The sequence below is a fragment of the Panulirus ornatus genome, chromosome 6 (genome assembly GCF_036320965.1).
Source record: "Panulirus ornatus isolate Po-2019 chromosome 6, ASM3632096v1, whole genome shotgun sequence".
NCBI classification, from domain to species: Eukaryota; Metazoa; Arthropoda; class Malacostraca; order Decapoda; family Palinuridae; genus Panulirus; species Panulirus ornatus.
Genome location: NC_092229.1, coordinates 43,758,342 through 43,773,861, shown reverse-complemented (window position 1 = coordinate 43,773,861; position 15,520 = coordinate 43,758,342). Strand labels below are relative to the sequence as shown.

At 40.6% G+C, this 15,520-nt stretch overlaps 1 protein-coding gene across 1 annotated transcript in view; it reads left to right on the top strand.

Moving 5' to 3' along the window:
• The window catches only part of LOC139749175 (uncharacterized), a 141,143-nt gene extending 126,646 nt beyond the window's left edge, over positions 1-14,497 (top strand). Inside the window, exons 7-8 of the mRNA XM_071662834.1 lie at positions 2,050-2,236; positions 13,800-14,497. Coding sequence (XP_071518935.1) covers positions 2,050-2,236; positions 13,800-14,254 — 642 coding nt within the window. The 3' untranslated portion in view covers positions 14,255-14,497. The remainder of the gene's footprint in view (positions 1-2,049; positions 2,237-13,799) is intronic.
• Positions 14,498-15,520: the final 1,023 nt, after the last annotated feature.

Here is a 15,520-nt window from a genome sequence, read left to right as displayed (position 1 = left end):
TGCTACCTCACTGAAATGCGGGGCAGCAATGCTCTTCCCTGTGGAGCAGGGTTGCACTGGGAATGGATAGGAGGCAAGCAAATCTGAATATGTACAGGTATATGTATATGTCTGTGTATGTATATATATGTATATGTGTATATGTTGATATGTATATGTGTGTGTATGGACATTTATGTATATATATGTGTATATGAGTGGATGGGCCAATTTTCATCTGTTTCCTGGCGCTTCCTCGCTGACGTGGGAAACAATGATTAAATATAATTACAATACAGGAACACCACCGAATTTCCGGCAACTGATGGTTCAGCACTTCCTTTAGTCTGGACAAAATTACATGATGAAACTTGAAATTACTGCTGCCACCAGACTAGTTTACTGGGCGGTCACAGATGGCGTTATGTGTAGGGCACACTTATTTACATTCTTTACACTGCACTTGTCGGTGGTGATACTGCAATTCTGTGAGATTCTTAGCTTATTTTGCTTAAATTTAACCCTAGCTATGGCTTCGAAGACATGTGAGAGTTTCAGTCATGGTGTCGAACATAAACACCAGTCCATATCGATCCAAGATAAAGTAGAACTGTTGAAAAAATGGACCGTGGTGTTTTGGTGCATAAGCTATGTGACATCTACAGTATTGGTTCATCAACTATTTATGATATAAAGAAGCAAAGGGAGAAGATATTGAAATTCTATGCTGACAGCGATTCCAAGAAGCAAATGATAATTAGAAAAATCATGTGAGATGTTAAGAGTACTGAGCACAATCGAGTGATGATGGAATGGTTTCGACAGCGTCGGTGTGATGGAGTGGACTTGTCAGGAAGCATGATAATGGACCATGCTAAGTTGTTCCATAAAAAACTTAAAAATTACAACTTGAGCGTGACCGTAGTGAAGGATAGCTTCAAAGATTCAAGAAGCATCATGGAATTTCCATGAATAAAGTGTGCGGAGAAAAGCAGTCTGCAAACCATGAAGGAGCTGCCGAGTATGTGGACAAATTTGCAAAACTCGTAGCTGACGAGCACTTCAGTCATGAGCAGGTGTATAATGCAGACAAAACAGCATTATTCTGGCGGTGCACACCTAGGAAAACACTAACAACAGAGGACGAAGAAGACCCCACAGGATTCACACAATCAAAGAACAGACTTACCATCTTAAGGTGCTCAAACATTTAATACTTGTTTAGTTTAGATTTCTAGCAGTCCATAGTATACTTTATACAGATGGGAGATGTATAATTAGTGGGTTAGAGGCGCGTTGATGAATTATTATTACATGACCAAGGTTGGTCCGGCAAAAGGGTTAATCAGGCAAGGCTTTGGAACCAAGAGTGCTGGGAAATCGGTGGTGTACCTGTAGCTAATAATGTTTATATATTTATTTGTTATAGTTAATGGGATGGCCTTGATTAGGGCCTTAGTTGCCTGTGCTGTCTCAGCTGAAAAGAAAAAGAGTTAGTATAAAAGGAACCATCAGTTCAACACATCCAAGTTGCTATGAATTTTTTCCATGCAAGGAATAAATTGCTGGAGACATTGGAGAGGAAGCCAATATGGTGTAGGTACATTTTCTTAATGTGGCAGAGGTGATCAACAACACTAGAAGCTCTGACAAATTTGTGAACGTTTGAATTTAGTTTTATATGGTATAACAAGATCTTAGGGTAAAAATGTAAAATACCAAACTAACATTTAGGGAGCCATTACTATCACTGAAGGAAGCCATTGTATAGCACATACTGGGATAAGAATTGACTATCAAGGACACATCTTCCTAGGCACCATGTTATATAGACCCTGTAAATAGATTTTTTTGACAATGTTCCTTCCTCAGGAATGCTTCTTGATGTTAGAAGAGGTCTTTATATACTACATCCAAAGATTTCATAATTGATGTCTTAAGGGTTGTTTCATAACATTAACTTCATGTTTCACTGAAGTGCTTGCTGACTTTTGACTGCTGCAACTTTGGAAATTTTTAATGATACACTTTGGAAAGAATACTGATTTAATGAATGCGATTTCTTTGCAGGTGGTTACCCTTGTTGGGAAAATGGAGAGGTTGCGTGGATCTCCTTTGCAACCAGGAATACATCGTTCTGTTGCTGTGTGGCTGGAAGCAGTTACGAGTGTTCAAGAGAAGCGGCGAGATGAAGTTGTCAATGCAATTACTCAACGTCATAATCCATTCCCTAATGGCCATAACACTAGTGAACAAGGTAATGATTACATTCTAGGGTTTTAGCAGTTCAGGTCTTTAGTGGCAACGGTAAATTAATAGACTAACTGCATGACAAGGTCAGTTTTGATATTTTTACTTATTTATGATTGCCCTAGGACCCCATTCTTGAAAGGATCCTGTAGTTACTCTCAAACACCTTTTCCAGTAGCTCTTGCAACTTCAAAGCTGTGCTTCTTACAATATTAGGGAAATGATGGACTCCTTTGGAGTGAAAAGTTTGTTGTTAAGCCTTGTCTTTTCACATATTGCGTAACCATGGGCAGACAGAGTCCAGTAACACTATCAGTTTAATATGTTTATGTAATTACCTATTTGTGCTGTATGGGAATGGAGCTTTGATCTCCTGGAATCCCTATCTCTTAAATATTTTCTTTTATCATACAGCTCTTTAGACTTATATCTCTATCTATCTTTATCTCTATTGCCTCTTCCAAACTGGAACTCCCTCAAGGGGATGGCCATGGCATTAGAATCTGCATAACTACTAAGCTCCAGTGCCACATCTTATCCTTTAGTCCCTCACCCTTCACAGGCTGCTGGCAGTGGGCAACTCTAAAGCATTGTTTGCAGAGGCTCCTACCAAACATTCATACTGACTACTTGTACCTAATGCTCGTACTAAATGTTCCTACCCACTACTTTCATCTAATGTTTCTCCCTAATGCTCCTGTCTAAATGTTCAGACCTATTACTTCAATCTTCTGTTTCTACCATTTTGCCAAGAGGCAGGGTGAGTGCATAGTGCTTACTGCAGGAAAATCTGGAGTTCTGAAGAACGAGCTTTGTAAGTGTTGTAAAATGTTATGTATGAGGAGGAGAGATTGTGTATTTGTGGACAGGATTTTATGTTTGTGTACAGAATACCAGTACTTCATGTGTGGGTTAGGTAGAAAGAAAAGACAGCTACATGGGTGAGAGAGTGCAGTTTGACAACCATTGAAGTACTGGCTCACTACACAGCCATTACTAACCCTTCTCTTACCCAGGTGGGTAGTCCTGGTATTACCAACTACTACCCAGCATTTTTGTCTGCAGTCTGCATTAACCCTGTCCTGCGTCATTCTGTTCCATTCATCCATCACTCTTTTATTATAGAATTGCTTCTTTACATCTCTTAACAAGTTTCTTGTATAATTTTATTTTATGTTCTCTTTTGATATATCCTTACATCTCTTGAAGAACTGGTTACTGTCCCCATCATTACCAGTCTTAAAAACATAAAACATAAAGGTTGTGATCAGGTCACCCCTTACTTTTCTTTCATTCATGATGGGCATATTTAAAGCCTTTAGCATTTCCCTGTAACTTAGCTCAGACCTTCTCTATTAGCTGTTTGTGCTTCTTTAGGTGCAGTGACCAAACTTATATAATTTTCCAGTTTTGGCCCAATGCAGAAATGTGAAGTTTGCTAAAATTCAGATATTTGCCAGAGGACTGTGTGCTTACTTTACCATTCTCTTAATATGGCATTTTGGTGACAGGTACAGATAATGTTGATTCCCAAGTCTTTTTCAGACAGAATTTTGAAGCATATTTCATGTTGGATAATAATCATATTGAGACCTTTCACTCTTTCCCACCATCATTACCTTAACTTAGGTTGAATTTCATCAACCATCAATTTTGGAATCTGGTCAGGGCTCCCTTGTAAGTATATGCAATTCTGTTTGCTTTTCACTACCCTCCTGACCTTTGCACCACCTGAAAATATATTCAGGGAGGAGTCCATCCTTCCGGCAAGTCATTCACATAAAAAAGAAGAGAAACAGTTTCAAATCAGAATCCTGGTGCACTCCACTATTGACCACCCATTTGGGAAAGACTACTTGTGCATGTGTCCTTTGTTGCCTTTTCATTGAGATAATCTCTCGACAGGGGAATCTCCCTTGTTCCTACCTGATATTCCAACTCTGTCCAGGAGAGGGGTCTCCTTGTTTCTGCCAAGTATTCCAGGTTCATAAATGGGCTTCTTTTGCAGTACAAGGTGTTATGCTTTCTGGCAATCTAGATACAAACAATCAACCCAACTTTCCCCTTTGTCTAAGGCAGGGCTTACTCTCTCATAGAAATCTAATAGGTTTGTTGCACATTACCTCCTTTCCCAAGAACTTTGCTGCCTCATATATGATTTGTCCTCTGTAGAAAGTCATACATTTGCTTTCTGATTAACTTTTTGAGTGCCTACAGACCACACTCGTCAAGGGGACTGACATATAGTTCAGCGCCTCTTCCCAGTCTCCTTTCTTATAGATGGGTTTGACATTTGCTTCCTTTTCTCTCCCTTGGCACTTTGCCTTACTCCAGTGCCTTACTCCAATGCCTGTTTCGTGTATCTGCACTCATCCTCAGCACATACGTCGAAATTTCATTAGGACCTCGATCCATGTATGGGTCAAGACCATATAGTGTTTTGTTTATTTCTATCTTTCTGTCTTTATCTCTGATTTCTGTTCCCTCTGAGGATGGTTATGGCAAGAGTCTCCACTTATCCCTGTCCTTACATGCATACACCATTCCATGCATTTTTCCACCATTTTTCTCCCTCCATTACTCTTCCATTGTGTTTCCCCATGCCATAGATTGTCTTCCTCTCTCACCATTCCCTTTAATCACACTGTCATACACTCTCCCTGACGTCACAGGTGGTATTCATCTCTTAACCAGTCCCTTTAATCTCACTGTCATACACTTTTCTTGTAAACTCCCAGTCTTACATTCTTTCCACATGCCCAAATCACGTCAGAGTATTATGTTTCACTCCATCACTCAACAGTTCATTCCCTTTGTATTCCCTACCATACCAAATCTTTCATATACTCCCTCATTCCTTTCTTCATCCCATTTAGTCATGTCATGTGTTCCTCTCCAATAGCTCATAACCATAACCTGGATTCTTTACATATGTGACTCATTCCATGTCCATGTTTCAGCTGCTTAGGTCAGGGTTGGGTAGGGGGACTTCATACTTACTACTCTTCCTTTCATTATTGTATTAAGAGACCCAGTGACTCTTCTATCCTTTACTGCTCGCTCTCTTATCTCTCCTTTCATGTCACGAAACTTAGCCAAGATAGCTCCCAAGTATTCAAATTCTGTCATCACCTTCCAGGTTTTCTCCCTCCCCATAATTATAACACAGTTTAGTACACTTTCTTCTCACACACTGTAGGGTTTTGCAAAATCTATACTTTCTCTCTGTTTCCTTACCATTACTTTACTTTTACTCACATTTACATTCAATCACCTGTACTTACACTCAACATAAAACACTCTTACGACCTTCTGTAACTCCTTTTCTCTCAGCATACAACACAGTATCATCTACAAACAGGCTTATCTCTAGCCATCATACCTCACCACCACACTCCATCTTTGCACCTCTTTTCCCTAGTCTTGCTTTCATCTCTCTTATCCTTTCATCCACATATGTTAAAAAGCCATGGTGACATTACACAGTCCTTATCACATTTGCATGCTTACCAAGACATTTGCTCAACTCTTTATCCACTCTTACACATGTTTTTGCTCTTCTATAGAAGACTTCACTCTAAAGTCCCTTTACTCCATATATCCTTAACATATCCCATAAAGCATACCACTTACCTCTGTCTGTCCAGACCCATAAAAGCTGCATGTAGCTTCTTACTTTTCATTAGATACTTTTCCACAGTCATTGCAATATTTTGATCTGCACATCCCCTACCTTTCCTAAAGCTCCTTTGCTCCTCCCTTATTTTGTATTCAGTCACTTCCATCACCGTGTCAATCAACACTCTTACCCACTTTTTTCTTGGTATACCTAACAAATTTTTACCCTCATAATTTCTCCATAATTTCTCTGTACATGCCTTTACCCTTTCAATCAAAACCCTCCCATATAATTTCCCCTTTACCTTTATACAATGGCACTATGCATGCATTCCGCCAATACTGAGGCACTTCACCCTGAACCATATGTACATTGAATATCCCACTGCAGTATCAACCAAGTCCGTCGCCTTGTTGGCTTTCATCTTCCGCAAAGCTTTCACTGCCTCCTCTCTGTTTACCAAACCATTCTCCCTGATCCTCTTACTTTGCACACCACCTCACCCAAAACACCCTATATCTGCCATTCTATCACCAAACACATTCAACAAACCTTTAAAATACTCACTCCACCTCCTTCTCACGTCACCACTACTTGTTATTACCTCCCCATTAACCCCCTTCACCAATGTTCCCATTTTTCCTCGTCTTATGCACTTTATTTACCTCCTTCCAAAATCTTTTTATTCTCCCGAAAATTTAATGATACTCTCTAACTCTAACTCTCACTTGCCCTCTTTTTCACCTCTTGCATCTTTCTCTAGACCTCCTGCCTCTTTCTTTTATACATCTCCCAGTCATTTACACTATTTCCATGCAAAAATCGTCCGAATGCCTCTCTCTACTCTTTCACTAAGAATCTTACTTCTTCATCCCACCACTCACTACCCTTTCTAATCTGCCCACCTCCTACCTTTCTCGTGCCACAAGCATCTTTTGCACAAGATTGGGGAAGAGCAGTGTAGTTTCAGAAGTGGTAGAGGATGTGTGGATCAGGTCTTTGAAGAATGTACGTGAGAAATACTTAGAAAAACAGATGGATTTGTATGTAGCATTTATGGATCTGGAGAAGGCATATGATAGAGTTGATAGAGATGCTCTGTGGAAGGTATTAAGAGTATATGGAGTAGGAGGTAAGTTGTTAGAAGCAGTGAAAAGTTTTATCATGGATTTAACGTATGTGTACGAGTAGGAAGAGAGGAAAGTGATTGGTTCTCAGTAAATGTTGGTTTGCGGCAGGGGTGTGTGATGTCTCCATGGCTTTTTAATTTGTTTATGGATGGGGTTGTTCGGGAGGTGAATGCAGGAATTTTGGAGAGAAGGGCAAGTATGCAGTCTGTTGTGGATGAGAGGGCTTGGGAAGTGAGTCAGTCGTTGTTCGCTGATGATACAGCGCTGGTGGTTGATTTGGGTGAGAATCTGTAGAAGTGGGTGACTGAGTTTGGTAAAGTGTGTGCAAGAAGAAAGTTGAGAGTAAATGTGAATAAGAGCAAGGTTTTAGGTTCAGTAGGGTTGAGGGTCAAGTCAATTGGGAGATAAGTTTAAATGGAGAAAAATTGGAGGAAGTGAAGTGTTTTAGATTTCTGGGAGTGGATTTCACAGCGGATGGAACCATGGAAGTGGAAGTGAGTTACAGGATGGGGGAGGGGGCGAAGGTTCTGGGAGCATTGAAGAATGTGTAGAAGTCGAGAACATTATCTCAGAAAGCAAAAATGGGTATGTTTGAAGGAATAGTGGCTCCAACAATGTTATATGGTTGCAAGGCATGGGCTATAGATAGGGTTGAGCGGAGGAGGGTGGATGTGTTGGAAATGAAATGTTTGAGGTCAATATGTGGTGTGAGGTGGTTTGATCAAGTACGTAATGAAAGGGTTAGAGAGATGTGTGGTAATAAAAAGAGTGTGGTTGAGAGAGCAGAAGAGGGTGTTTTGAAATGGTTTGGTCACATGGAAAGAATGAGTGAGGAATGATTGACAAAGAGGATATATGTGTCAGAGGTGGAGGGAACAAGGAGAAGTGGGAGACCAAATTGGAGGTGGAGAGATGGATTGAAAAAGATTTTGAGTGATCGGGGCCTGAACATGCAGGAGGGTGAAAGACATGCAAGGAATAGAGTGAATTGGAACGATGTGGTATACCGGGGTTGACGTGCTGTCACTGGATTGAACCAGGGCATTTGAATCGCCTGGGGTAAACCACGGTAAGTTTTGTGGGGTCTGGATGTGGAAAGGGAGCTATGGTTTTGGTGCGTTATACATGACAGCTAGAGACTGAGTGTGAGTGAATGTGGCCTTTGTTGTCTTTTCCTAGTGCTACCTTGCGTGTATGTGTGTGTGTGTGTGTGTGTGTGTGTGGGGAGGGGGGGTGTGGATTGCCATTTCATGTGTGGCGGGGTGGAGAATGGAATGGATGAAGGCAGTAAATATGGATATGTACATATGTATATATGTTAATGTCTCTGTATGTAAATGTATGTATACATTGAAATGTATAGGTATGTATATGTGCCTGTGTAGGTGTTTATGTACATACATGTGTATGTGGGTGGGTTGGGCCATTCTTTTGTCTGTTTTCTTGCGCTACCTCGCTAATGTGGGAGACAGCGTTTACCCCAGACACTTCACATGCCCTGGTTCAATCCATTGACAGCACGTCGACCCTGGCATACCACATTGTTCCAATTCACTCTGTTTCTTGCACACCTTTCATCCTCCTGTATGTTCAGGCCCCGATCACTGAAAATCTTTTTCAATCCATCCTTCCACCTTCAATTTGGTCTCCCACTTCTTGTTCCCTCCACCTCTGACACATATATCCTCTTTGTCAATCTTTTCTCACTCATTCTCTCCATGTGACCAAACCATGTCAATACACCCTCTTCTGCTCTCTCAACCACACCTTTTTTTATTACCACACATCTCTCTTACCCTTTCATTACTTACTCGATCAAACTACCTCTCACCACATATTGTCCTCAAACATCTCATTTCCAACACATCCACCCTCCTCTGCACAACCCTACCTATAGCCCATGCCTTGCAACCATATAACATTGTTGGAACCACTATTCCTTCAAACATCCCCATTTTTGCTTTCCGAGATAACGTTCTCGCCTTCTACACATTCTTCAACGCTCCCAGAACCTTCACCCCCTCCCCCACCCTGTGACTCACTTCCACTTCCATGGTTCCATTCGCTGCTAAATCCACTCCCAGAAATCTAAAACACTTCACTTCCTCCAGTTTTTCTCCATTCAAACTTACCTCCTAATTTACTTGTCCCTCACCCTACTGAACCTAATAACCTTGCTTTTATTCACATTACTCTCAACTTTCGTCTTTCACATACTTTACCAAACTCAAGTCACCAGGTTCAGCAGATTCTCACCCGAATCAGCCACCAGCGCTGTATCATCAGCGAACAACAAGTGACTCTCCTCCTAAGCCATATCTCTTCCAGAACAGACTGCATACTTTCCCCTCTCTACAAAACTCTTGCATTCACCTCCCTAACAACCCCATCCATAAACAAATTAAACAATCATGGAGACATCATGCATCCCTGCTGCAAACCAACATTCATTGGGAACCAATCACTTTCCTCTCTTCCAACTCGTGCACATGCATTACAGCCTTGATAAAAACTTTTCACTGCTTCTAGCAACGTACCTCCCACACCATATACTCTTAATACTCTCCACAGAGCATCTTTATCAACTTTATCATATGTTTTCTCCAGATCCATAAATGCTACATACAAATCTATCTGCTTTTCTAAGTATTTCTCACATACATTCTTCAAAGCAAAGACCTGATCCACACATCCTCTGCCACCTCTGAAACCACACTGCTCTTCCCCAGTCTGATGCTCTGTACATGCCTTGACTTTCTCCATCAATACCCTCCCGTATAATTTCCCAAAAATACTCAACAGACTTATACCTCTGTAATTTGAACACTCACCTTTATCCCCTTTGCCTTTGCACAGTGGAACTATGCATGCATTCCGCCAATCCTCAGGCACTTCACCATGAACCATACATACATAGAATATTCTTATCCCTGGGGATAGGGGAGAAAGAATACTTCCCATGCATTCCCCGCGTGTTGTAGAAGGCGACTAAAGGGGACAGGAGTGGGAGCTAGAAACCCTTCCCTCCTTGTATTTTAACTTTGTAAAAGGCGCGCGAAAGAGAGACTTTCGGATGTTAATGTGCTGAGAGGTGCAACTGGAGGGATGTCTGATCATTATCTTGTGGAGGCTAAGGTGAAGATTTGTATGGGTTTTCAGAAGAGTGAATGTTGGGGTGAAGAGGGTGGTGAGAGTAAGTGAGCTTGGGAAGGAGACTTGTGTGAGGAAGTACCAGGAGAGACTGAGTACAGAATGGAAAAAGGTGAGAACAATGGAAGTAAGGGGAGTGGGGGAGGAATGGGATGTATTTAGGGAATCAGTGATGGATTGCGCAAAAGATGCTTGTGGCATGAGAAGAGTGGGAGATGGGTTGATTAGAAAGGGTAGTGAGTGGTGGGATGAAGAAGTAAGAGTATTAGTGAAAGAGAAGAGAGAGGCACTTGGACGATTTTTGCAGGGAAAAAATGCAATTGAGTGGGAGATTTATAAAAGAAAGAGACAGGAGGTCAAGAGAAAGGTGCAAGAGGTGAAAAAAAGGGCAAATGAGAGTTGGGGTGAGAGAGTATCATTAAATTTTAGGGAGAATAAAAAGATGTTCTGGAAGGAGGTAAATAAAGTGCGTAAGACAAGGGAGCAAATGGGAACTTCAGTGAAGGGCGCAAATGGGGAGGTGATAACAAGTAGTGGTGATGTGAGAAGGAGATGGAGTGAGTATTGTGAAAGTTTGTTGAATGTGTTTGATGATAGAGTGGCAGATATAGGGTGTTTTGGTCGAGGTGGTGTGCAAAGTGAGAGGGTTAGGGAAAATGATTTGGTAAACAGAGAAGAGGTAGTAAAAGCTTTGCAGAAGATGAAAGCCAGCAAGGCAGCAGGTTTGGATGGTATTGCAGTGGAATTTATTAAAAAAGGGGGTGACTGTATTGTTGACTGGTTGGTAAGGTTATTTAATGTATGTATGACTCATGGTGAGGTGCCTGAGGATTGGCGGAATGCGTGCATAGTGCCATTGTACAAAGGCAAAGGGGATAAGAGTGAGTGCTCAAATTACAGAGGTATAAGTTTGTTGAGTATTCCTGGTAAATTATATGGGAGGGTATTGATTGAGAGGGTGAAGGCATGTACAGAGCATCAGATTGGGGAAGAGCAGTGTGGTTTCAGAAGCGGTAGAGGATGTGTGGATCAGGTGTTTGCTTTGAAGAATGTATGTGAGAAATACTTAGAAAAGCAAATGGATTTGTATGTAGCATTTATGGATCTGGAGAAGGCATATGATAGAGTTGATAGAGATGCTCTGTGGAAGGTATTAAGAATATATGGTGTGGGAGGCAAGTTGTTAAGAAGCAGTGAAAAGTTTTTATCGAGGATGTAAGGCATGTGTACGTGTAGGAAGAGAGGAAAGTGATTGGTTCTCAGTGAATGTAGGTTTGCGGCAGAGGTGTGTGATGTCTCCATGGTTGTTTAATTTGTTTATGGATGGGGTTGTTAGGGAGGTGAATGCAAGAGTTTTGGAAAGAGGGGCAAGTATGAAGTCTGTTGGGGATGAGAGAGCTTGGGAAGTGAGTCAGTTGTTGTTCGCTGATGATACAGCGCTGGTGGCTGATTCATGTGAGAAACTGCAGAAGCTGGTGACTGAGTTTGGTAAAGTGTGTGAAAGAAGAAAGTTAAGAGTAAATGTGAATAAGAGCAAGGTTATTAGGTACAGTAGGGTTGAGGGTCAAGTCAATTGGGAGGTGAGTTTGAATGGAGAAAAACTGGAGGAAGTGAAGTGTTTTAGATATCTGGGAGTGGATCTGGCAGCGGATGGAACCATGGAAGCGGAAGTGGATCATAGGGTGGGGGAGGGGGCGAAAATTCTGGGAGCCTTGAAGAATGTGTGGAAGTCGAGAACATTATCTCGGAAAGCAAAAATGGGTATGTTTGAAGGAATAGTGGTTCCAACAATGTTGTATGGTTGCGAGGCGTGGACTATGGATAGAGTGGTGCGCAGGAGGATGGATGTGCTGGAAATGAGATGTTTGAGGACAATGTGTGGTGTGAGGTGGTTTGATCGAGTAAGTAACGTAAGGGTAAGAGAGATGTGTGGAAATAAAAAGAGCGTGGTTGAGAGAGCAGAAGAGGGTGTTTTGAAATGGTTTGGGCACATGGAGAGGATGAGTGAGGAAAGATTGACCAAGAGGATATATGTGTCGGAGGTGGAGGGTACGAGGAGAAGAGGGAGACCAAATTGGAGGTGGAAAGATGGAGTGAAAAAGATTTTGTGTGATCTGGGCCTGAACATGCAGGAGGGTGAAAGGAGGGCAAGGAATAGAGTGCATTGGAGCGATGTGGTATACCGGGGTTGACGTGCTGTCAGTGGATTCAATCAGGGCATGTGAAGCGTGTGGGGTAAACCATGGAAAGCTGTGTAGGTATGTATATTTGCGTGTGTGGACGTATGTATATACATGTGTATGGGGGTGGGTTGGGCCATTTCTTTCGTCTGTTTCCTTGTGCTGCCTCGCAAACGCGGGAGACCGAAAAAAAAAAAAAGGGGGAAACATTATAATATATAAATGATAACTAAATAATTTCTCCATATGTTCCCTAACACCTTTTATTTTTGATAAAGGAGTAATAACAGCTTTCATCCAATCCACAGGCATAACCTTCTGCTTCCATGCTAAATTGCATTTCAAATGAAGCTTCTCTTATGACACTTTCTCCTCCACACTTCAGGGAAATAACTTGTCTGTACTAGATATCTCTGTGATTTCTCACTGGTTTTGATTGTTATTCAGTTCTTCACATAGCCTTATTTCATCCTCATTTTATAAGAAGGGGCAGCATTTTTATAAGAAGGGGCAGTGTGATGATTAGATAAGCAAGGTCATGCTATTGCAGTCCTGCTGTGCAACTGGCATTCATCCTGGAAGGTATTATTTGTATTAGGCTCGTGACAAAATACCAAGTTCTTTGATGAAAAGATATTTCACAGTTTCATTTTCATTAGCAAGTGAAGGTTTTCCAGTTCCTTTATGGTCTTATGCAATGTACATTCAAATTCAGTACATTTTTGGCTAAATTTTTGCCCATAAACCACAGATGGCAATGAGATACTTCTGGAAGGTGAGCTGTCATGTGTTCTTAAGCTCTTTTTTTTCTAACTCATTGCAGCACAGCAGAATGAGCAGAATGAACAACAGGCTTCCTACCCGAGCTGGTAGTTGCTATGTTCAGGCCATGGTATTTCTGTGCTTTTTTTTTATTTCCTATTATAGATTTATTTTATCCCTGGGGATAGGGGAGAAAGAATACTTCTCACGTATTCCCTGCGTGTCGTAGAAGGCGACTAAAAGGGAAGGGAGCGGGGGGCTGGAAATCCTCCCCTTTCATTTTTAATTTTCCAAAAGAAGGAACAGAGAAGGGGGCTAAGTGAGGATATTCCCTCAAAGGCTCAGTCCTCTGTTCTTAACGCTACCTCGCTAACGCGGGAAATGGCGAATCGTGTGAAAAAAAAAAAAAAAAAAAAAAGATTTATTTGTGAGCTAAAGATTGAAATGTGTGCAAACAAGACCATTGTTCACTTTTTCCTGATGCTGCCTCTTTAGAATGGGGAAGGTAATTAGGTTTGTAAAAGACAATTGGTTTTATGATTAGATTAATGATATATGTACTTTTGTGCCACCATCATTGTGAAATTTCCTGAATTGTGGTACACTTAGGTGTGAAATAGTGAAACTTGAGATCAGCACTTTATTACAAAGAAAATAATCTCTTTCTCTTGTATTTCATGTATTCAGAACTAAGCTTTGCATTTACCTCTTGTAAACATTTTATTGCAGACCTGATGGCACTGGCATCAGCAATGGGGGGCTTAGCTAGTGCCAGTCGAGGAGCCCGGACTGCCATGTTTTGTGCCCTGACGCTTACTACACACCACAATGTGGAACCTAGCTTGGCCACTGCATCAACACTTCCTGCCCACCTTCTCCCAGAATCACACACCCCAACATCATCATCATCTCCTGACTGCAGCCCTGAACCACCTCGGCCATCTGTCACTTCATCTTCAGGCCCATTCATTCCCTCTGTACACAGTAGTGTTAGCACTGCCACCACAGCTTCTACTACAGTTTGTGGTAATAGTTTATCATTTACCACTTCCACCACACTTGACTCAACCACAACCACTCTAGCGCTTCAGGATGGTGCACCATCACCTACCACATCAGCAACATTCACCTCAAATATGATAAAACATGTCTCCTCCACTACCTCCTCACCCACATCTGACTGATCCGTTAAATGGCTTAAAAAAAGGTGAGAATTCTGTAGAAACTTGGTAGTGGAACATTCATTAGATGAAATGATTTCCATGAGAGTTGCTACATCTTCAGATTGTATGAAATGCAGTTTGATAGTACAATATATAATGGTGAAAAACTAGTAACAGGTACTTAAATCAAATTAACTTTTTTTTTAATCAAATTTGTTATTAGAATGCCTGACATAATATTGTATGATAGTAAATTATATAAAGGAAGGAATTTTTAATAACATTGAGATAGAATTATGTTTGTAGGGTCAGTGGAGATACTTTAGCTGCTTGATCATTACAGTGATCAAAATATAAAGCAGCAGCACTCACTATTTACAAATTATGAATTATGACCTCTCGTACTCAGAGATGCTGCCATTTTCATTTACAATTTGTTTATGGTGACATACAAAGGATGAACAAAAGGTTATTGCTGTCACTTTGTAGTCCAAGATCTCTATGTGTGTGTGGCATATATGTGTTATAACTATATATATATATATATATATATATATATATATATATATATATATATATATATATATATATATATATATTTACATTTACACACACACACACACACACACACACACACACACACACACACACACACACAGGATAAATATATACATCCCCTGGACGAATTTCTATGAAAGAGTCCTGTTGTTACCCAGGACCTTTCTAAAGGCTCCTGCAACCTAAGGATACATTACTTCCAGTAGCTGGGAAATGTAGACTCCTCTTGAGTGAAAACTTCTTTGATGAGACTTTAGTTTCAATGATACAGCCTCACCAAAATGATGTTTAAGTTGCAGTGCAATCCTGGGCTGGCAGAGTCAGGTAACATATATATATATATATATATATATATATATATATATATATATATATATATATATATATATATATATACATATATACATACATACATATATTTTTCTTTTCATACATATTCACCATTTCCTGTGTTAGCGAGGTAGTGTTAAGAACAGAGGATTGAGCCTTAGAGGGAATATCCTCACTTGTCCACGTTCTCTGTTCTTTCTTTGGAAAATTGAAATAAATGGGAAGGGAGGATTTCCAGAACCCCACTCCCTCCCCTTTTAGTTACCTTTTATGCCAAGCAGGGAATACATGGAAAGTATTCTATATATATATATATATATATATATATATATATATATATATATATATATATATATATATATATATCCCTAGGGATAGCGGAGAAAGAATACTTCCCAC